The sequence below is a fragment of the Nycticebus coucang genome, chromosome 14 (assembly GCF_027406575.1).
Source record: "Nycticebus coucang isolate mNycCou1 chromosome 14, mNycCou1.pri, whole genome shotgun sequence".
Taxonomy (NCBI): Eukaryota; Metazoa; Chordata; class Mammalia; order Primates; family Lorisidae; genus Nycticebus; species Nycticebus coucang.
The window spans coordinates 64,812,666-64,833,944 of NC_069793.1; the positions used below are offsets into that span (position 1 = coordinate 64,812,666).

Here is a 21,279-nt window from a genome sequence, read left to right on the forward strand (position 1 = left end):
GTCTTGGGCCAGGTACAATGTGTCATGCCTGTAAACTCTGGGAGGCTGAGTAGGGAGGATTGCTTGAGCTCAGGAGTTCAAGACCAGCCTGAGCAAAAGCCAGACCTCATCTCTACTAAAAATAGAAAAATTAGGCCGCGCCTGTGGCTCAAGGAGTAGGGTGCTGGCCCCATATGCTGGAGGTGGCGGGTTCAAATCCAGCCCCAGCCAAAAACTGCAAAAAAAATAGAAAAATTAGCTGGTTTTGTGCTGGATCCCTGTAGTCCCAGCTACTCAGGAGGCTGAGCAGGAGGATCATTTGAACCCAGAAGCTTAAGGTCATTGTAAGCTAGGCTGACACCATGGCACTCTAGCCTGGGCAACAGAGTAAGACTGTCACAAAAACAAAACCAAAAATAAAGTACAGTCCTGGAAACATGGATTTAAATGTCCACGCTGGGTGTTAGAGCTCTTAGTAGGGAGAGTGTTGATCATTATATAAGAAACAGAACTGTCATATTTCCTGTCTTCCTGTTGTAGGGACCTGGTCTTGCCGATCTCTGCCTAGGGACTCAGGAAAGGGGCTTCTTAGTCTAGTTTTCAGAGCAAGTGGCTATGTAGACCTTTGGCCAAAAAACCCCAACTCATAATAAAGGAAGTGTGTGGCTAGCAGCCCCTTGGTGTACTGTTTTGCCCTTGGGGCGCCTGGTGATAGAAGTTGGAGATCCAGGTCAGTCTTTCTAGAGAGAAGAACTTAGGGTTCATGGATTAGAACTGAAATTACATCTTTTCTGACAAGAAAATGAATGGGATTTGACTGAGAACCTGGTAGAGGGCCCAGAACTCTCTATTCTCTCTCTCCCCTGCTTTCTGTGCTCTGGAGTTAGGTAAAGTCCACCCTGTTCCCACATGCAGGAATTCAGAGCTTGATGGCACCCAAAGTAGAGGCAATGCACAGAAGAAGCATTCCCAGGTATTTGTTCATTTCTGACTTTCACACGTTTCTTGGCGCTACTTATGTGCCTCAGACCTTAGTCCCTGCCCCCAGGAAGCCCACAGTATGACATGGCAGACAGACATAGACACGAGGACATCTAGGACCTGGGGAGCACAGAGGCACCTAACTCAGCCCCATGGGAGGTCAAGAAGGCTCCTGGAAGAGTGAATAGGAGCTTTCCAAGTGGACATGTGAGGCATTTGAGTAAAACCAGCAAGTACCATGACCAAATGCTTTCCTCCTTCCATTACCCGCCAAATGAGCTGAAGTCACTTCTGTCTCCAAGCGAGATGTTGCCTGTCCTGGAGTCCCCTCACTCTATTCAGAGGGTAAGGTTCAGTCCCAAAATTCTTTCCTGTTTCTCCACAGCAGCTCTAGGAAAGGTCCCAGAGTTCCCTGCAGGTACATTTGCCTGAGAAATTTGCTACACTTAAAGCACACACATGACCAATATCCTAAGGGCAGGCAGCAGCAGGCAGGGCTGTTCAGTGTCAGATGGGTCAGAGGAGGCCTGGATTCTCTGGAAAGGCCCTCACCACGAGGAACCAGAGTAGCAGTGGCAGGGACCAGGCTACAGAGAAGGAGCCCTGGCCCATTGCTGTAAGGAAGAGAGAGAGAAAGAGATTGATTTAGAAGCTATATGAGGGCATGAAGATACAAGATGGAAACACTGGCAGTGTGAGCTGGAAAGACTGATACACAAATTGACAGTTGACAGATGGAGATCAAGAATTTAGGGAGGAGGCTGGGCAGAGTGGCTCACATCTGTAATATGCAGTATTCTAGGAGGCCGAGGCAAGTAGATTGCTTGAGCTCGGGAGTTTGAGACCAGCCTAAGCAAGAGCAAGAGCCTGTCTCTAAAAAATAGCCGAGGTTGTGGTAGGCACCAGTGGTCCCAGCTACTTGGGAGGCTGAGGCAAGAGGATTGGTTGAACCTAAGAGCTTAAGATTGCTGTTAGCTATGATGATGTCATGGCACTCTACTGAGGGCAACAAAATAAGACTGTGTCTCAAAATAATAATAATAATAATTTAGGGAGGGAGTGCTCCATGGTAATGGGTTATCAGAACTTACTAACAGTTCATATACAGTTCACTACTAAACTTTGGCTTTAAAACATAATTTAGGGGGCGGCACCTGTGGCTCAAGGAGCAGGGCGCTGGTCCCATATGCCAGAGGTGGTGGGTTCAAACCCAGCCCCAGCCAAAAACCAAAAAAAAAAAAAAAAAAAAAACACATAATTTAGGAAAGCAGATTAACAGAGTTGGGGAGACCAATGAGTCTTACTTCCCCTTCGGGAGGTCTGTGGGTCTGACCCCCTGCATTCTGTTGACTCAAATGAGCATGGGGCAGAGACCTGAGTGGGATCTGGTCATGCTGAACTTGGCTCCTTGACCCGAAACCTGGGTGGAATTCTAAACTTCTCCAGTACCTGAAATTGCACCATCAGAACTCAGAGAAGATGTCTGAGGTTAGAGACCTGGCTTCTGGTCCTGGCTGTGCCACTAACGCACTTTGTCCCCTTGGGCAAGTCACTTCTGTCTCTAGTTCTCACTTTATCACAGAATGAGGTATGGATACTGTACATTACTATAAAGTATGGTAAAGATGAAACTAGATGCTTTCTGAGGAGTGCTGGGTACCACCCTGGTGTGGTGTTTTGGAGTGAGGCTATAGAGCCAGGCTGTCTGGACTCCACCCCTTACTAGCAGCATAGCATAGGGCTGCTTGTGGCTCCTCTTTGTGCCTAGTTCTGTCATCTGTAGAACAGCCTGATGATATTTCCACCACTGGAGTGAGGTAAGGATTAATAGAGGAGAGACCAAGGCTTGGCAAGGAGTTCCTGTTTCTTCTCTGGAAATGGCCTATTCCTGCTGTGAGAAGTGGTGGCTCAGGTGGGTCTTGGCACAGCGGGTGTTCAAGGGAAGAGAAGAGTCACAGATGAGAGGAACCTGGGGATCATCTGGTTCAATTTTCTTATTATATATAGTGGGGAAACTGAGGCTCAGAGTAAGGATGAATTGGTCATAGAGAAGGTTAGTGCAGAGCTTGGACTAGAGCCCAGGCCTCCAGCATCCAAGGCCTGGTCTCAACCTTTGAAGGTGGGTCCAAGGGAATCCTGAAGGCAGCAACAGACAGTGGGCTCTGCAGCTCAAGGAGAAGACCCATGGGAGGACCTTGTGGGGAGCAGTCTGAATCTCTTGGCCTGATCAGTGGCTTTCTGTGAGGGAGGGGGAAACTCAGACTGGAGAGCAGGTGTCTCTGTTCCTCTAACCACTACCCCTACCACATGTCCATGTCCAGGCAAGACTGGCAACCCCACAGGTGCCTGATTTAGAGAGTCCCCTCCGCTGCAGCAATCCATATGTCCAAGGCATGAACCAAGCATGGGCACATACCAGAAGCCAAGATAGGATAAGTAAGGCGCTGCTTTGTCCCTGGCTGAAATGAGACGGGCACCACCAACCAGATGATACTCTGCCCAGGTCAAGGACAAAGAGTTGACTTTGTTTGATTAAGGAGGTTGTTTTTCTTATGAGGGGAAAAGCCAGGTGAGGGGCCCAACCCCAGGGCAACCTGTTTATCCTTGCGCTGAGTCCCACAACTGCCTGCAGCTCTTACCTGAATTATCCAGATGACAGGGTCCAGACTTGCACTTCTTATCTGTAGAAAAGAACAGTAAAGAATTCTCAGGATTCAAGAGTTCTCCAGACAGGAAGGGACATCATAGTCCTGGTGGCTCAGTCCTAACTTGTTAGGAAAAACTGGTGCATTTTTCCCTAATCCTGCTCCCTTACGGTGGGACCCCCTTGACTAGGTTTGACTTGACCCACGAGCAACAGGGCCAAAAGGGAGCCAGCCATCAAAATCAGAGTTCATTCTGGGGCACTTCTGTTCCTTTGGCCTGTGACTTTGCCTCCCTGCCACACCCACTTCTCCTCGTCCATCTCCCATGCCTTGTCTCAGCCAAAGAGGGAATGGTTTGTGTTTTTTACATGTCTCCCTGTCTCCCTCACTTCCCCTCAACTCCTGCACACTCCTGATGCTGTCCAAGGTGGGAACTGAAGCCACATGAGACCTTGTCCTATTTTATCCCTGGTCAAAGTCCAGCCAAAACTACCTGCCTCTAGCTGTGAAAACCAAGCCTCCCAAAGCTCGGAACAGTGAAGCCCCCATGAGCCCCTCAGAGATTAAGAACCTGGACCCATAGCCGGGCATTGTGGCGGGTGCCTATAGTCCCAGCTACTCTGGAGGCTGAGGCAGGAGAATCGCCTAAGCCCAGGAGTTGAAGGTTGCTGTGAGCTGTGTGAGGCCACGGCACTCTACCGAGGGCCATAAAGTGAAACTCTGTCTCTACAGAAAAAAAAAAAAGAACCTGGACCCATCCTCACCAGGGGATAGACAGGGGGAGAACCCAACACCTGCCTGACTACAGCCCAAGCATGGCCTCAGGGGCACATTCCCCAGCTGCTGACTCACTACCCTGGCCACCCCTGCCCAGCACACACCACAGCATGTAATTTCTAGTCCATCTAATGCACTTTTCTCAGAAACTAAGGTTGGGGCTTCATGCTTATTCCTGGCAACAGCAGGTTAGGTGTCAATACTGGCTGGATAACAATTCCCTTCCAACTTCCAGCCAGGAGAAAAGTCTGACTAGGGCTGCTTGGCCCCTCAGCTGGCCAAAGACCCTTGCTATGGTCAGGAAAGCCTCGTCAGCCTCCTAGCAGACAAGTGGCCAGATACCTTCAGAAGGTTATATCTCCCCTTGGATGGAAGGTGGGGGCTGCGTGACTGGATCCTCCTCGCCTGCTGGTGTTTGTATGTGTCTGCTGGAGCTTGGCAGATAGGGCTTGGGTTTGCCAGAGGCCTTCCAGGATGGAGAAGCCCACCTTCTGACCCATCCGCGCCCTCCTTACCTTTGATATACTCGCAGTTGTATGTGCTGTGCTTGCCCAGGGCCCGGAGGTAGATGCGGGCAGGGCCCTGGGTGGGTCTGCTGGCATTGATCACCTGGAAAGTCTCGAAGGGGGGAATCAGCACCTCTTCCTCTCCAGGGAAGAAGGAGTAGCCTTTGATAGGGGCTCCAAGGCAGGTCCAGATGCCAAAGAAGGTGTCCTCACCAAAATGCTGGGCTGCAACATTCTGCAGGGATGCGGAAGCAAAGCCCCCCAGCCTTACAGTGGCTCCAGGCCCTGCTGGCCGGAAACGCAGGCCATGTACCCCCCGGAACACCTGGCGGCACCGGGGCAGATGCTGGTTTCTGCCCAGCAGCTGCAGGGCCTCAGTCAGCAGGAAATGGAGCGTCTTGAAGGAGAAGTGATGGAGGTAGTGGGCCCGCGAGCGGCCTGCTTCACGCACAGCTGTGTTAAACTCCTTGTGCAGGGGGCTGTTGGCTGTGTAGGCCAGGAGGGCCACTCCATGCTCATCGCGGAAGCCTGGGGGTGGTGGGGGCAGAGGTGTAGGGCTGAGGTTCCACTCTGGTCCCCAGGCCCGGCGCTCCTGCCAGTGGCTGCTTGCCAGTGCCCAGCCATCTGCATACACTCTGTTGGCCTGGAACTCTGTGTGGTTCAGATCCGGTAGAGCAGCTGTCATGGCTGCAGCACAGCCAGCATACTGGTCATCAAAGGAGGCCAGGGCCATGTCCAGGGGCATTTCTTGAGAGAAGAGTTCTCTTCGTATGATGGGGTAGCTCTGGGCCTGAGGGGGCTGGAGCAGCAAGGACTGAGAGGATGGACCCAAGAGAATGGAACCCCTACCACCCAGCTCTCCTTCCACTGAGGGGGGGATTAGGAAAAACTGGCTGCAAATTCGCCAATACCAGCATCTGGGGCTGTGCCCCAGGACTGAGTGATCCCCAAGGGAAAGATCAGGCATTATTTCCTCCCTCAATTCTTCTTTACAGAGTTCAGAGAAAGCCAACAGCTCAGCTCCCTGCCTGGGCAGTGGAGAACAACCATACCTGAAGTGCTTCCATAAGGCCCATGGACACAAGGAACAAAGATATCACAGCAGGAATCTGCATGTTGGAGGTGACCCTGGGAAAGGTGCTGTCTCTTTTTGGGTTTCAGTTTTCTCATCTGGAAAATTGCAATGTTAATCTGAATAGTTTAATAAAAATTAACTGATACTTAGTCTGTGCTATTCCCAGTTCTTGACAGAGTCACAAAATAGATACAGGGCGGCGCCTGTGGCTCAGCGGGTAGGGCGCCGGTCCCATATGCCGGAGGTGGCGGGTTCAAACCCAGCCCCGGCCAAAAAAAAAAACCTGACATTGTCAAAATTCTAAAATTCTGGGCAGCATCTGTGGCTCAAGGAGTAGGGTGCCGGTCCCATATGCTGGAGGTGGTGGGTTCAAACCCAGCCCCGGCCAAAAAAAAAAAAAAATAGATACAGAAGCTCAGAAGAGAAAGAAAACCCTTCTTTTTTTTTTTTGGTAGAGACAGAGTCTCACTGTACTGCCCTTGGTAGAGTGCCGTGGCATTACATGGCTCACAGCAACCTCTAACTCTTGGGCTTACGCGATTCTCCTGCCTCAGCCTCCCGAGTAGCTGGGACTACAGGCGCCCGCCACAACGCCCGGCTATTTTTTTGCTGCAGTTCGCCAGGGCTGGGTTTGAACCCGCCACCCTCGGCATATGGGGCCGGCGCCCTACTCACTGAGCCACAGGCGCCGCCTGAGAAAACCCTTCTTGCTGGAGAGAACATGGGAGACTTACTGGAGGAGGTAATATGTGAACAGGATCTCTCAGGATGAAAGGGAAATAAAAGGTCAGCAAGTGGAGACTGGGACAGAAGAGATTGGGCTTTGGAGTGGGAAAGGAGTTAGGAGCAGCAGGAACGGTAAAAGCAAAAGTATTGGAGGTAGGAACTCTGAGTACATGAAGAGGGAAAGACGTGTCCTGTGGTCTTGCAGAGCTTCCAAGTAGGAATGCTGGAGACGGGGCCAGTCATGAACTGACCTCCACAGGGAGAGGCGTGGGCAGATTCAGGAGCGGTCAGCTGGTACAGCCATAGTTGGACTTCAGGGACAGTCATGGAGCAGAGCCTGGGGTCCAGAGGTGCCACTCTCTCCCTCAGTCCTGTTGTGGATGGAGGACTCTTCCTCTAAGCCCTGAACTACTTCTGGGGAGGGATAGATATAAACCCCCTCTGCTCTCTGACTCAAAACAAAAAATTCTCAGGGTGCTGGGGAAAGAGGGACTCGGGGAGCATCCGGAGAGTACAGAGGGCACCTACTTCCCCAAGGGAAGCGGAAGCGGAGGGAACCACAAGTGTCTTGTACCCTGTGGGTAGCCACTTGGAGGGCCTGAAGTGGCTCAATGAAGGTGTCCAAGCATTGGATCAAGATTGGAACAGTTTCTAAGTCAGTGCTGCTGCTGTTGTTGAATATTTACTTTTTTCTGTTCATTTGTAATAATGTAAGTAATGCTTGCTTGTTGTGGAGACAGAAAAGCATATGAATCACAAAGTCCAAGTCCACTGTCTTCTTTCTCTCTCCACCTCCTCCTCCTCCTCCCCACTCTTGTTTGCCTGCCAGTGGAGGGTGCTGGCCTATGATAGCAGGGTCCTTTGGAACCTTTTTCTGAGAATATGTAAATAATATGCAGCATTTAAATGTACACACATAATTTCAGGTACGCAGCCTATTTTGTTTTTATTGTCATTTTTTCAAAAAGAAAAAGGAAACATGCTTACGCATACACATTCCCCAGGAAACAAGATATATATATAATGGACTTCCCTCCAGGTCAGCTCATGGATAGCTACCGTATTCACTATAATGGCAGCATGGTGTATTTCATGGTATAGTTAACCATCATTTATTTAACCATTTCATAGCTGATATACACTTAGGCTTTTCCCTAATTTTTAAATACTATGCAGAGGGTGCCAAAAAATGTCTACACATTTTAAAACTGTATTAAATTGGCAATACTCATGGTGGCGCCTGTGGCTCAAGGAGTAGGGCGCCAGTCCCATATGCCGGAGGTGGTGGGTTCAAACCTAGCCCCGGCCAAAAAAAAAAATTGGCAATACTCAGTATATACCTTTAACAAAATATAAATACAAGTCATGTTGAGCACCTCTTGTAATTGCAGATGTTAAACGTGACTTGAGTGTTACAAATTTAGTACAATTTTTTCCTTTTCAAAAATGTGTATACTCCCCTTCCCCCATAATGGCATAAATGTATTTATGATCTATGTACAAATGACTTAATAAAAAAGAAAAAACTAAAAAAAATTAAAAATAAAGTAAAAATTTAAAAAAATGTGTATACTGGCTCTGCATCTGTAGCTCAGTGAGTAGCGTGCCAGCCACATACACCAAGGCTGGCGGGTTCGAGCCCAGACTGGGCCTGCTAGACAACAATGACAACTGCAACCAAAAAGTAGCCAGGCATTATGGCGGGCACCTGTAAGTCCCAGCTACTTAGGAGACTGAGGCAAGAGGATGGTTTAAGCCCAAGAGTTTGAGGTTGCTATGAGCTGTGATGCCACAGCACTCTACCAAAGGTGACATAGTGAGACTCTCTCTCAAAAAAAAAAAAAATCTGTATTCTTTTAGGAGCACCTTCTGCATATAATATTACAGTGAGTATTCATATATAAAAATTCTATTTGCATATTTCTATAAGAAAGATTTCAAGGGGCAGCGCCTGTGGCTCAGTGAGTAGGGCGCCGGCCCCATATACCGAGGGTGGCAGGTTCAAACCCAGCCCCGGCCAAACTGCAACAAAAAAATAGCCGGGCGTTGTGGCGGGCGCCTGAAGTCTCAGCTGCTCGGGAGGCTGAGGCAAGAGAATCGCATAAGCCCAGGGGTTTGCGATTCCTGTGAGCTATGACATCACGGCACTCTATCCACGGTGACAGCTTGAGACTCTGTCTCAAAAAAAAAAAAAAATGTTTTTTTTAAATGATCTATAAGGAGTACAATGAAAGGCTTTCTTTTCCCAGTTGCTAAATCCCAACCTCATCTCAGAGGCAAGGAGTGCTCTCATTTTCTTCCGTATCCTCCCAAATCTATGCATATACAAACAAATTCACAGGTATTTCTGTTTTCTTTCTTTTACAGAAATAGTGATATTGTTGGTGGTTCTTTATCTTTTGGAATCTGATGAAAGCTGATATCTCCCTTCAGAAAATGAATATAGGCAACTTCACACAAATGTTATATAAATTTCGGAGTGGTGATGGCTCTGCTCCTGATCTCATTTAGGTTAAGCATCCCTGGTCTCTCATCCCCTCTGGCTCTGGAGGGCCCAGTGTTGATATAGTTCAGTGACTCTTACGACACTGGGATTCTGTGTGTCTATATGTTTATCAATCTGCAAATGTGAGATCCTATAATTGCCAATCTACAACCTAGCTTTGAGGTATGGGCTTCTCTGGGTGATGGGGTTAGCAGTGATTTTTACCAAATTCAATATGTCCAAAACTAAACTCATTATATTCCCTCCTTCAAAACCTGCTTACTTGTTCACTCAACATTCATTTTTGAGTATCTATAGTTTGTCATTTGTGGAAGATAAAATTATGAACACTAACAAAAAAATCCACATCCCTAGTTCTTTAAGATCCTTTAAGTTTTGTTTTTGTTTTTGAGACAAAGCCTTGGGTAGAGTGCTGTGGCATCATAGCTCACAGCAACCTCCAACTCCTGGGTTCAAGTGATTCTCCTGCCTCCGCCTCTCAAGTAGCTGGGACTACAAGCGCCTGACACAACGCCTGGCTAGTTTTTGGTTGCAGCTGTCATTGTTGTTTGGCAGGCCTGGGCTGGATTCGAACCCACCAGCTCAGGTGTATGTGGCTGGCACCTTAGCCGCTTGAGCCACAGGCACCGAGCCTTTTTTTTTTGAAACAGAGTCTCACTCTGTGGCCCTGGGTAGAATGCTGTGGTGTCACAGCTCAGAGCAACCTCAAACTCTTGGGCTCAAGAGATCTTCTTGCCTCAGCTTCCTGAGTAGCTGGGACTACAGGCTCCCACCACAAAGCCCAGCTAGTTTTTCTATTTTTAGTAGAGACAAGGTCTCACTCTTGCTCAGGCTGGTCTCCTACTCCTAAGCTCAAGCACGATCTTTTGAAGTGGAGGTGGACTTGGAGTGGGTAATTTCAAGCCGCATGTGATGCACGTTACGAAAGGAACCAAAAGGGCCTAACTTAAACAGATTTGTAGCAGGAGTGGTATTTAAGAGAAGAGCTAACCAGAGGAAGCACAGGGTATATAGAAATGAAAACGACACTGCAATGGAATGGAAAGCAGGAGACACTCCTACCCGTTCCAGGATGGAACGCCATGGAACAGCAAAACATGACTTGAATTTTTCTCTATAATCTCTTGAAATCTACCAAAGAAGCCTGAGGTGCTATAACAAGATCCTTGCTTTCCTGTGGAGAATTCAGTCATGGCTTTAGGTGGGGCATTCTCCACTCTATGTATGACCCAAGCAAGGGCAATCAGAGATTCCCTTGACTTCCCTGAGATTGGATATATGGATGCAGGTAAGAGCCTGACACCACTGACTCCTCATTCCATATCCCCTGAGCCCACCTGAATCCACATGCAGTGAACGGTTCTCCTGCAGCCTGACGGCTTCTACTGCTTCACTTGTCTGAGGCTTTCTTCATTACCCAGGGGGCAGCCCAAAAGTGCAGGGGATTTAATGTTCCCAAGGACAACCTTCAACCAAGGACAGATGGAAGTCAGATTCTCTGTCCCACAGAGGGTCCCCAATAGGACTAAGCCCCAGTTGACTGCAGTGGTTACATGCTTATTAACACATTTTTTAATTTGCCTTTTCTTTTCTCTAACTCTGCCATTCCTTCCTTGTATTTCCTTACCAAGAAGCTAATTGCACCCAAGTCCTTGAAACCCAGACCAAGAGAGGTCTTCTATTTGGAAACTGCTCCTTTAGCCTGGCCCCAAGAATGAACACATGAGGAATAGACCTGGGCCCAGCTGAGCCAGACTGACAGCCAGAAGCAGAGCTGCCCAACCAAGCCCGGTTTAGGTTAGCTAAGTGATAGCCAACTGAAGACTTACGAACATGGGAATAAGTGTATACCACTGAGATTCTGCGGCACACAGCGAGAGCTCACTGGGCCAACTGTGTCCTTTTCTGCCTTATTTCTTTTTTTTTTTTTTTTTTTTTTTAATTTGGCCGGGGCTGGGTTTGAACCCGCCACCTCCGGCATATGGGACCGGCGCCCTACCCGCTGAGCCACAGGCGCCGCCCTTTTCTGCCTTATTTCTGATCTCACGTTCCCTGCTGTAAAAGAAACAAATCAGAGGCTCGGGGTAGGGAGGGAGAACTGTGAGGTCAGAGCGGGGACAGCGAGTCATGGGTGCTGACTAGAGGAAGGACGGTGAGGATGGACCCAGGGTTACTAGGTAGAATTTACTAGGGACAGAGTGGCTTATGGGACAGAGAGGAGATAAGAGAGGAAGTATCAAAGGTGACACCCCAGGTCTCCATCTTTAAGATGGAAACACACAAGAGAAGCAGAGTAGAGGTTTTTTTTAAGTTGAAGCTCCTCTTTTATTCCCATCATCTTTCACTGTTCTTATACTATGTGTTACTCCACAGTATCCCTCTCCCAACACAGCCCTGCACAGCTTGTCTTTCTTTTTTTTTTTTTTCAGCTTCATTAAAGTATAATGGGAATATAAGAAACTGCATATAACATACACAATTTAGGGAATTTGGAAATAAGTAGTATGTATACAGTCATGTTAGCATCACCACAGTCAAGGTAATAAGAAACACATTCATCAACTCCAAAAGTTTCCTTGTGCCCCTTTGTTTTTATTTTTATTTAGTCTCTTTTTCATTTTGTTTCAAGATAAGAGAATCCCTCTGTCACCTGGGCTAGAGTACAGTGGCATCATCATAGCTCACTGCAACTCCAAATTCCTGGGATCAAGTGATCCTCCTGCCTCAGCCTCCTAAGTAGCTGGAACTACAGGTGCACCACTACCCCTGGCTAATTTTTTAATTTGTTTGTAGAGACACGGTCTTGTTCTTGCTCAGGAGGGTCTCAAACTCTTTGCCTGAAGCAATCCTCCTGCTTCATCCAGAGTGGTAGGATTATAGGTGTGAGCCACTGAGCTCTGCCCTATCACTTTTTTCTTTTTCTTTTTTTGTTTGGTGGCAAAACCCAGGACTGAACCATCAGCCCTATCACTTTTTTTTTTTTTGCAGTTTTTGGCTGGGACTGGGTTTGAACCCGCCACCTCTAGCACATGGGGCTGGCGCCCTACCCCTTTTAGCCACAGGCGCCACCCAGCCCTATCACTTTTACATGTATTTTTCCAGAGCTATTTTGTACCTACCCTGATTCCCTGAAAATAAGACATCCTCCAAAAATAAGACCTACTTACAGGAAAGATAAGATGTCCCCTGAAAATAAGACCTAGCGTATCTTTGGGAGTACACCTTAAAATAAGACACTGTCTTATTTTCGGGGAAACAGGGTATATGTATACATGTGTGCGTATGAGTTTATATGTGTTATTGTAGTCCCAGCATAATACAAGTGCTCACAAAATATATTGAGTGAACGATCAGGTTTAGACATCTGTTTAAAAAGGTAGCAGAATGGATAATAAGAAGACACACTTGCAAACTATGGGTATACTGAAGTCAGGGAAGGAATGAGGTCCCCAGGGAGAGAACAAAGAGGGTTGGGGGCAGCACCCATAGTTCAGTGGGTAGGGCGCCAGCCACATACACCGAGGCTGGCAGGTTCGAAGCCAGCCCAGCCCAGCTAAAACAACAATAACAGCTGTAACAAAAAAACGAATAGCCGGGTGTTATGGCGGGCTCCTGTAGTCCCAGCTATTTGGGAGGCTGAGGCAAGAGAATCGCATAACCCCAAGGCTTTGAGGTTGCTGTGAGCTGTGACGCAACAGCACTGTACCCTGGACAACAGCTTGAGCAAAAAAAAAAAAAAGAAGAAGAATGGAAAGAGAGCTGCTAGAAGGATGAAGCTAGAGCTCAGGGGGAGCAGGGCACCTCCTCAGTCTCTAGAGGCTGCTTGCTTCTGGCCCTTGGGCTCCAGGAGGTACCCTGATATCCTTGTGATAAATTCCTTTTTTTTTTTTTTTTTGGTAGAGACAGAGTCTTACTTTATTGCCCTCGGTAGAGTGCCGTGGCCTCACACAGCTCACAGCAACCTCCAACTCCTGGGCTTAGGCGATTCTCTTGCCTCAGCCTCTCGAGTAGCTGGGACTACAGGTGCCCACCACAATGTCTGGCTATTTTTTTGTTGCAGTTTGGCCAGGGCTGGGTTTGAACCCGCCACCCTCCGTATATGGGGCTAGCGCCCTACCCACTGAGCCACAGGTGCCGCCCTTTTTGTTTGTTTTTGTTTTCTGCCCAGCATAAATTCCTCTTTAGGCTTAATCTCACTCGGGATAGTTCCTGTTTTCTGTGGGAGAGATTCTTTATTTTGTTTTTGTTTGGAGATAGAGTCACACTCCAGCCTGACTCCCAGGCTAGAGTGCCATGGAGTCAGCCTAGGTCATGGCAACCTCAGATTCCTGGGTTCAAGCAATCCTCCTACCTCAGCCACCTGAGTAAGTGGGGTCACAGGTGCCTGCCATGATGCCCAGCTAATTTTCTTATTTTTAGTAAAGATGGGGTCTTGCTCTTTCTCAGGCTGGTCTTGAACTCCTGAGCTTAAGCAACCTGCCAACCTAAGCCTCCCAGAGTGCTAAGATTACAGGCATGAGCAAGCGTACCCAGCCAGGATGGTTCCTGTTAACTTGCCATTTCAAGAGTTTCATGTGATATGCCATCCTGGTTATTCACTCAATCACCTGTGATGGTCACCTGGGTATTCATTCATTCAACCACTCGCACATTCACACATTTGCCAACTAATGCTAACATGGGTCCCAAGATTCTCCTTCCCTTTCCCCAACCCCAAGTCCCTGCCCTGGCTCAGATGTGCACCTGCCTCCTTTCCAATCTCCCCGCCTCCATTGTCTCCATTGCTCAGAGCAGGGAGAAGTGTTTCTGTTATGTTCCTTACCTTTTTATATGTCCTCTGTGCCAAAATTGACTGGAAAAATATCTCAGAAAAACCCTCATAAGGTAAAAATTGACAAAAGAGGAGATGAGAACACATCTGGGGGTAAAATGCAAAAAAGCAAACACAAAACATTTTTCCATATCCCTCCGGACAGAGTCCAATGTCCTTATTCTGGCCTTCAAGGCCCTTTGTGACCTGACCCTCCATTGAGGCTTCAGTCATGTGACCACCACCCTGCCTGGCTTCTGGTCCAAGTGGGGCTCCATTGCTTTCCTCCCTGTGGCTCTGCACACCTCTTCCCTGTACTTGGGATGCCCTTGTCCTAGCCACCCATTCCTCCAGCCTTAGCTTAGGAGTCACCTCCTCCAGGAAGCCCTCTGAGTCCTCTGGGCTCCTACATCACCCTGTGCTGTCCTCTGTCACTGTCCTTGTGACACTGTACTGCCCTATGTGTGCCGGTCTCCCCTCCTGGCCTATGAGTTCTTTGAAGGCAGGGACCAAATATGACCCATTCTATGTCCCCAGGTCTCAGCCCTAGGCCAGGCACAGGTGAGGCCCACAGAATGTTTGCTGAGAGTCTGAGCACAGCTAACATGTAGACTGCTGCAAAGAAGGTGTATTTATGACTGTGGTGAGCAATGTTGGGGGGAGGTGGAACTAGGGGAGAGTGATGGGCTGGGTGTGAGGGGGAGGAAGTGGAGATGCTGCCCAGTCCCCTCCCACAGCCCAAAGGAGCTGCCCTTTCCTTCTTTTTATCCTGTTCAGGCAGTTCTCTTGTCAGTTTCCCTGCATCCAGGCTTTCTAGCATTCCCCCCACCGAAGATTGACCCCACCTCTCTCCCCAGGAAGCCCAAACTTCCCAATGGCTCCAAACCCTAGGTATCCCAAACTTTTCTATTAAAGTTTCCCTGAAACTTTTTCTCATGACTCCTAAAACTCCATTACTTCCCCCAAGTTAACCTCAAAAAACTCTTTTCCTACCTGGTTTCCAGAAAAAGGGTGGTGTGCTCCTTACCTAAGTCTCGTCGAAGGTGGGGAAGCTGGTGTGGATCTCCACAATGGTCACCAGAGTGGCAGGACAGATTTCTCTCTCATACTTTCAATCCTCAATCCCTACCCCAAGTACCTCCCCTGCACAGCTGCTCAGAAATGTGATACTGCCCCTCCTATTTGCAGACATCTCAAGGCTCAGGAACATTGGCCTCTGCCCAGTCAGACATGGGCCAGTGCTCTTTCCATAACAAACAGAATCCCTAAAGCCAGAGAATGTGGGCTGATGCATCAAAGATCCAGGCTGGGGCAACTGCTTCCTGGCTGGATTTGTTCCTGCCCTTTCATCAGCCGAGGGGGGCAGAAAGAGAAGAGGTGTTAGTGCTCCTGGCCTCAGGGAGCATCTCCTTACATTTTATTCCTTTCACGTGAACATCAAGAATCACCTAAGGTGTGAGGAGAGATTCCAATTAAGGAAGCTGGGTTCTAGGTCCCCAGCTCCAGCCCTGATTTACAAAATTATCTTGGGAGACAATCTGCCATGCTTAGACTCCTGTCCAATGACTGGATTTCACTCCATCTCTTGAAGCATTTTTTAGGGGTCCCAGCTGCTAGGATGGAAGAAGCAATTGCCCAAAGTTTGTGTGAAGAGAGGATAAAACAGTGATCCCAGTAGATTTGGTCCAGCAGGCCAAGCTGTCCTCAGATAGTATCTTCCGTTCAAACAACTGTAAACACTCAGTCTCTCCAAGTAGGGGGCTAGGCAATATGTGTAGGCAAATGCTGTTTTTCATAGTAACAGTGACCAGTAGAGTGACTGTGGCTTTTCTTTCTTTCTTTTTTTTTTTTTTTAACTGAGATAGCGTCTCACTTTGTCACCCTCGGTAGAATGCCCTGGTGTCATAGCTCACGGCAACCTCAAACTCTTGGGCTAAAGTGATTCTCTTGCCTCAGCCTCCCTAGTAGCTAGGACTACAGGTATCCACCACAAGGCCCAGCTTTTTTGTTTGTTTGTTTAGCAGACCCGGGCTGAACTTGTCTCAAAGTTCTTTTCTATGGAGTGGTGCCCGTGGCTCAAGGAGTAGGGTGCTGGCCCCCTATACTGGAGGTGGCTGGTTCAAACCTGGTCCTGGCCAAAAACTGCAAAAAAAAAAAAAAATACAACCCTCTTTTCCTAACATTCTTGTTTAGGAGGATTATGAGGATCTAATTCCTTCCACCTCTCTTCTCACCCTCTCCAAGCCTGGAGTTTGCCTGCCTGTTTGGTCTATAGGAAGGATTTTTGGGGAAAAAACCAGAGTTCTAGATGGAGGAAACTCTTTATTTGTCTGACAGTCTAAAGGGATGAGGGGACAGGGCTGGAGTAAATGAGCCACAGCAGGATGGAGTCCTGTGGGTTAATCTAATCTCTTATATTTACCCCAGCCCCAGCAGGCAGCAGCTCTTAATTCCTGACATTCAGGACTCCAGAGTCCTCTATCAGCTCTGGGCAGGAGTGATATCCCTGTCCCGCCAGGCTCAGGCTGTAAGAAAGCTCTTGCCCCAGCTGCTTACTGATTGCTCCGATGGCCTCTTTTCCAAAATAAAGCCAAGTTATTTATAGACAAGCCCAGAGAGGTGGCGGGGAGGCTAATGTTTATAAACAGGGGGTGACCTGAGTGTGGAAGATCCAGAGAGAGGTTCTGGGACAGGGCTGGGCTCTGAGGATGACAGAGGGCTTTGCCTCTGGTCCAACCCCACTTAAGGGGAAGGGGGAGAGGGTAAAGATGAGGAAGAGACAGGCCGCTGCTCAGATGCTGGAGCCCGCGACCCCATAAGAGGGACGTATGCAAATTGTATGTAAATCAGCGAGTGCCCGAGCGTTGACCCCTTGGCTGCCCGGACCCCCGCTGGGCTCTCTGTCCCAGCAGTCTGGGGGCAGGGGCCGGCCGGGTCAGGGCCCACTGAGGAAGAAGCGAAGTCTCACAAGTTTCCTTCCCGACCCTGGCCTTGCTCAGGGCGAAAGAGGTTCCTAGAGAAACCCGCTGTCCTTGTGAACGAGAGTTACCTCCTCCAGCCCCTTCCCAGCCACTGCTCCCGCCCACTCCCGTGTGTGTTGTTGGGGAGGAGAGGTGTTGGGTTACCGCTGCGGGGGCTATAGTTAGCCTCGGGGACTTTGTTTATTAGCTGGACTCTGGGGACAGCTCAGCCTGCCCCGAGTGTCAACACTCTTTCCTGCTCTCGGCCTCCGCAGTCTCCAGGTGGGTCCTCGTCCCGCACCCCTCTCGGGCGGAGCCAATACAGCCCCACCTGTACCGTTGCAAAAAGGATGGGGGACAGGTGCTGAGCGGGGGCGTTTTAGGAGTCTGGAGAGCAGAGACTGGGTGCTGCGCAGAGGTGTGCAGGGGGACAATCAAATCCAAGGCCCCGCCCTCCCTTAGGCCCGCCCTTTGTCCCGCCCACGCCCCTCCTGGGTCCCAGTTCTGGACCAGGGACCCCACGCGCATCTGGAGAAAGGATCCAGGTCTTCATCTGAGCCCACGGAAGCCGGGCCCGACCGCCGCAGGTGTCACTCTCATCCGGACCTGGCCCTCCTACAGCTCCCCCAGGGATGGTGCTGGCTGCTCTGCTGATCGCCCTCAGCTGCCTTGGCCTCCACACCCTCTGGCAGGTAACTCCAGGAATCATATCTTACCAGAAGGGGTCGGTTGTGGAGCAGGCTCTGAAGAAGTGTGGGGATGGGCTGACTTCCCGCAGCTCTCTCCTAGGACTCTTCCCCAGAATGCTGCTGCTCTTAATTTCTTACTCTCTGGAACCTCCATCCCTTTAGGGAGCCCCACATTCCCATCCCCCCTCCCAGAACCCTCACTTCCACCCACCGCTCCCATTCATGTTACCCCTCTCTAGAAACACCCCCAGCCTTTTACTCACTTCTCATCTCCCATCATAGGCACAGCCTAGGCAAACCCTGTTGGGCCACCTGTGTGCTCTGGGCTTGACAGCTCCTCTCAGACCAAGGCTTGGTCTCCCACTCCACCCCCCAGGTTTGGGGATAAAGGTTTCCAAAGCAGGAGAGGACTCAGAAGTCTCAGAGCTGATAATAATTTGGTGTGGTGGCCAGACACCTGCAAGGGCCTCCAGAAGGATGGCAGGGAAAAAGTATCTGAGGAGAATGGGGTAGGGGTCAGGCAATTGGATATTGGCTATGTATTTGCATATCACCTGGATTTTGAATCTTAGAGTAAGAAAACTGCTTCGAAGTCATCTAGCCCCACCTGTCGCCAAGTGTAGGAACCTTTCTAAGGATAAGATGACCCCTTTTAGGTTGTATAGAAATGAAGTTCTTTTTTTTTTTTTTTTGAGACAGAGTCTCAAGTCTACCCAGTCTGGGGCTGGGTAGAGTGCTGTGGCATCACAGCTCACAACAACCTCAAACTCCTGAGCCTAAGCGATTCTCTTGCCTCAGCCTCCCAAGTAGCTGGGGCGACAGGTGCCTGCCACAACGCCCAGCTATTTTTTGGCCCAGGCTGGATTCAAACCTGCCAGTTCTGTTGTATGTGGCTGGCACCCTAGTCACCTAAGCTACAGGCGCCGAGCCAGAAATGAAGTTCTTTATGCTATCCTTACAATAGCTCTGTGAGATTGGAAATAACTTCAATTCATAGATGGAGAACTGGAAGCTCATAAAAGTTAAGAGACTTGCCCCAGATCCCATAGCTTGTGGGTGGGGAAATCAAGATTTGAACCCATGTCTATATGACTCTAGTGCCTGTGTTAGTTAAGCCTCTTCTTGCACTCTTGCCAAATCAGTTATACCAGATATTTTGGACATAGAAATGAGATTCTGTGTTTCTGAGTTTATCTGCCCCAAGACCTCCTCTGTTGAGTGCTTTAAACTGACACCCTTTCCTATGTGGCTCCTCCCTTCCTCCACAGGCCCAGGCTGTTCCCATCCTGCCCCTGGGCCTGGCTCCAGACACCTTTGACGATGCCTATGTGGGTTGTTCAGAGGAGATGGAGGTGAAGGCAGCCTCCCTGCTAAAGGAGGAGATGACCCACCATGCCCTGCTGCGGGAATCCTGGGAGGCAGCCCAGGAGGCCTGGGAGAGCAGGCGACGAGGGCTCACTCTGCCCTCTGGCTTCAAAGCCCAGCATGGAATAGCCATTATGGTCTATACCAACTCATCTAACACCTTGTACTGGGAGCTGAACCACGCTGTGAGGACGGGTGGTGGCTCTCGGGAGCACTACATGAGGCATTTCCCCTTCAAGGCCCTACATTTCTACCTGACCCGGGCCCTGCAGCTGCTGCGGGGCAGTGGAGGCTGCAGCAGGGGATCTGGGGAGATAGTGTTCCGAGGTGTGAGTAGCCTTCACTTTGAACCCAAGAGGCTGGGGGACTCTGTCCGCTTGGGCCAGTTTGCTTCCAGCTCCCTGGATAAGGCGGTGGCCCACAGATTTGGTAATGCCACCCTCTTCTCTCTAAGGACTTGCTTTGGGGTCCCTATCCAGGCCCTGTCTGTCTTTCCTGAGGAGCGTGAGGTGCTGATTCCCCCCCATGAAGTCTTCTTGGTCACCAGGTTCTTCCAGGATAGAGCCCAGAGCCTAGTGACTCTCTGGAGTTATAATCAGACCTGCAGCCACTTTAACTGCGCCTACTTGGGTGGTGAGCTATGCATGGGGGAAGCAGAACTGGTGGGAGGGGAATAAGTCAGATAAATATCACTACGCAATCCCTGGGCCTTCAGGTGACCCACTTGGTTAATTGGAGTTGAGCGCTAGATGTCAGCTGTAGTTATTCTATAATTCTGTCAAGTCCTAAAAGTGTTTTCAAGATCTATGAATATTCTCAGATGATTCTACATGTTCTCAAAAGGGTCCATCTGCTATATAGTCTGATAGACCAAACAGACCCGGTTTAGGATGTTGGAAAGGAGAAGAAAGACCTGGGAAGCTTGTTGGTGTTGACAGGGCACACGCATGCTATTCTCAAGTGCTGAGGTGGGAGACAGTGACTGGAGCTTGGGTGGGAATGGGAATGGAAAGGCAATCTGGAAAGATTCCCTGTGGAAAGAAGAAGGTAAATCAGAAGTTTGCCTTTAGGTGAAGGGAAAGAAGGACTGAGATGGGGAATGTCCCTGCCAGGGTCTGGTGGGAAGGGAAATTTGGGATGTGAGAGCCATACAGAGGACTCACCTTGCTGTCTGTTGCAGGGGAGAAGAGATGGGGCTGTGTGTTTGCACCAGGTGAGTCTCACTCCTGCCCCTCCCTCAAGTGCCGTGACTTCTCCTGGCCCAGCTTCATCTTCTCTTCTCTCTCCAGCAGGCGGGCAGCCAGAGTCACCCTCTGAGGGGGCCTCCTCTCTGCTCTCCTGGAAGACCCTGTTCTTGGCCCCTGGGGGGTTCCAGCTGTCAGAAGCCGGGCCCTGAAAGTCCAACACCTGCCACTTAGGAGCCCTGGGAATTAGTGACCTTCTTATGAAGAAAGGGGGCTTCAAACAGCCCCAAGAAGCAAGAACATTGTTTTGGACCCAGCCCTAGCAGCCATCTCCCCAACCAGGGTATGGGAAGACTTGAGGCCACGGCAGGGTTGAGGGAGCCCCACTATGCAGTGGGGACTTCCTGGGATAAGCAAGGGAAGTACTGTGATGGTTACTTGATTAAACGGTGTTGCAATGTGGAGACATGGAATTTTATGACTGGTTTGTTCCATGACACTGAATCATCTGCCCTGCTTGGGCCCTACCAGGCTCAGGGACTGGGCGACTAAAAAGAGTAACTTCTTGAACACTCCTAGACATGGTCCCCTGCACAGACCTGTCACACGCTGTAACTTACAAATCCAAGGTTGGAATAGCCAAAGGGTCTTTAGAACAACCAGGGAGGCAGGAAGGTGATGGATGGATTCTCCAGCCATATTTGTCAGATGAGAAATATAAAGCAACTTGCTCAAGGTCAGAGAGTTAGTATTGAACCCAGGCCTCATACCTCCCAGGCCTCCTACCTCTGGCCCAGAACTCTTTCCACTGAAGATTTGGGAAAGCCCAAAGTAGGATCCTAAGCCCAAGATACTTGGGACCCCATGGCAAGCCATTTTTCTCTGCCTTGCTCCCACAGGGTCTATTTCAGGAGAACAAAGGGGAAGAACTCAAAACATCAAGACAAGAGATTCTCACACACTCTGGAGGCATCTGATATCCAGAACAGAAACTTTATTGAGGCAAGAAAGCAGCATAGGCTCCTACTAAGTGACCCAGCCTCACCCATCTAGGTTGCTATACTTAGCAACAGAAA

General features: G+C 49.5%; 2 protein-coding genes and 1 non-coding gene across 10 annotated transcripts; 1 reads left to right on the forward strand and 2 right to left on the reverse strand.

Moving 5' to 3' along the window:
* Nucleotides 1-176: 176 nt before the first annotated feature.
* On the reverse strand, nucleotides 177-15,150 carry ART1 (ADP-ribosyltransferase 1). 3 transcript variants are annotated; one of them, XM_053562818.1, is made up of 6 exons: nucleotides 15,033-15,150; nucleotides 5,941-6,058; nucleotides 4,898-5,687; nucleotides 4,725-4,816; nucleotides 3,600-3,641; nucleotides 177-1,574 (listed from the first exon to the last, which is right to left on the reverse strand). In XM_053562818.1, exons 2-6 carry the CDS (start codon nucleotides 6,001-6,003, stop codon nucleotides 1,548-1,550), a joined length of 1,014 nt encoding a protein of 337 aa, XP_053418793.1. In that variant the 5' UTR covers nucleotides 6,004-6,058; nucleotides 15,033-15,150; the 3' UTR covers nucleotides 177-1,547. The 3 variants fall into 3 exon arrangements, with proteins under 3 accessions (XP_053418793.1, XP_053418794.1, XP_053418795.1); XM_053562819.1 differs by having other exon boundaries at nucleotides 14,999-15,101; XM_053562820.1 differs by lacking the exon at nucleotides 4,725-4,816.
* Nucleotides 3,339-3,473, reverse strand: LOC128566237 (small nucleolar RNA SNORA48). Its single transcript, XR_008374521.1, has one exon. It is a non-coding gene; the product is annotated as a small nucleolar RNA SNORA48 (small nucleolar RNA).
* Nucleotides 15,151-16,623: 1,473 nt separating the features above from the next.
* On the forward strand, nucleotides 16,624-21,234 carry ART5 (ADP-ribosyltransferase 5). 6 transcript variants are annotated; one of them, XR_008374356.1, is made up of 5 exons: nucleotides 16,648-17,657; nucleotides 18,923-19,652; nucleotides 20,200-20,232; nucleotides 20,309-20,546; nucleotides 21,103-21,234. XR_008374356.1 is itself a non-coding variant. In XM_053562790.1 (5 exons), the coding sequence occupies exons 2-5, from the start codon at nucleotides 17,598-17,600 to the stop codon at nucleotides 20,413-20,415; spliced, it is 930 nt and encodes a 309-aa protein (XP_053418765.1). In that variant the 5' UTR covers nucleotides 16,649-17,247; nucleotides 17,428-17,597; the 3' UTR covers nucleotides 20,416-20,667. The 6 variants fall into 6 exon arrangements, 5 of the variants coding, with proteins under 5 accessions (XP_053418769.1, XP_053418768.1, XP_053418765.1 ...); XM_053562790.1 differs by lacking the exon at nucleotides 21,103-21,234 and having other exon boundaries at nucleotides 16,649-17,247; nucleotides 17,428-17,657; nucleotides 20,309-20,667; XM_053562792.1 differs by lacking the exon at nucleotides 21,103-21,234 and having other exon boundaries at nucleotides 16,649-17,247; nucleotides 17,468-17,657; nucleotides 20,309-20,667.
* The last annotated feature ends 45 nt before the right edge of the window (nucleotides 21,235-21,279 follow it).

What these genes read in the sequence shown, in the direction of transcription:
- ART1 (XM_053562818.1), bottom strand. Translation starts at nt 6,003, where the DNA reads ATGCAGATTCCTGCTGTGATATCTTTGTTCCTTGTGTCCATGGGCCTT. An exon ending in CAACTGCGAGTATATCAAAG is followed by an intron (nt 4,817 to 4,897) that starts GTAAGGAGGGCG and finishes CTATCTGCCAAG; the next exon opens with CTCCAGCAGACACATACAAA. An exon ending in GGAGATATAACCTTCTGAAG is followed by an intron (nt 3,642 to 4,724) that starts GTATCTGGCCAC and finishes TCTTTTCTACAG; the next exon opens with ATAAGAAGTGCAAGTCTGGA.
- ART5 (XM_053562789.1), top strand. Translation starts at nt 17,598, where the DNA reads ATGGTGCTGGCTGCTCTGCTGATCGCCCTCAGCTGCCTTGGCCTCCAC. An exon ending in GCCTCCACACCCTCTGGCAG is followed by an intron (nt 17,658 to 18,922) that starts GTAACTCCAGGA and finishes CTTCCTCCACAG; the next exon opens with GCCCAGGCTGTTCCCATCCT. An exon ending in GGGCTGTGTGTTTGCACCAG is followed by an intron (nt 20,233 to 20,308) that starts GTGAGTCTCACT and finishes TTCTCTCTCCAG; the next exon opens with CAGGCGGGCAGCCAGAGTCA.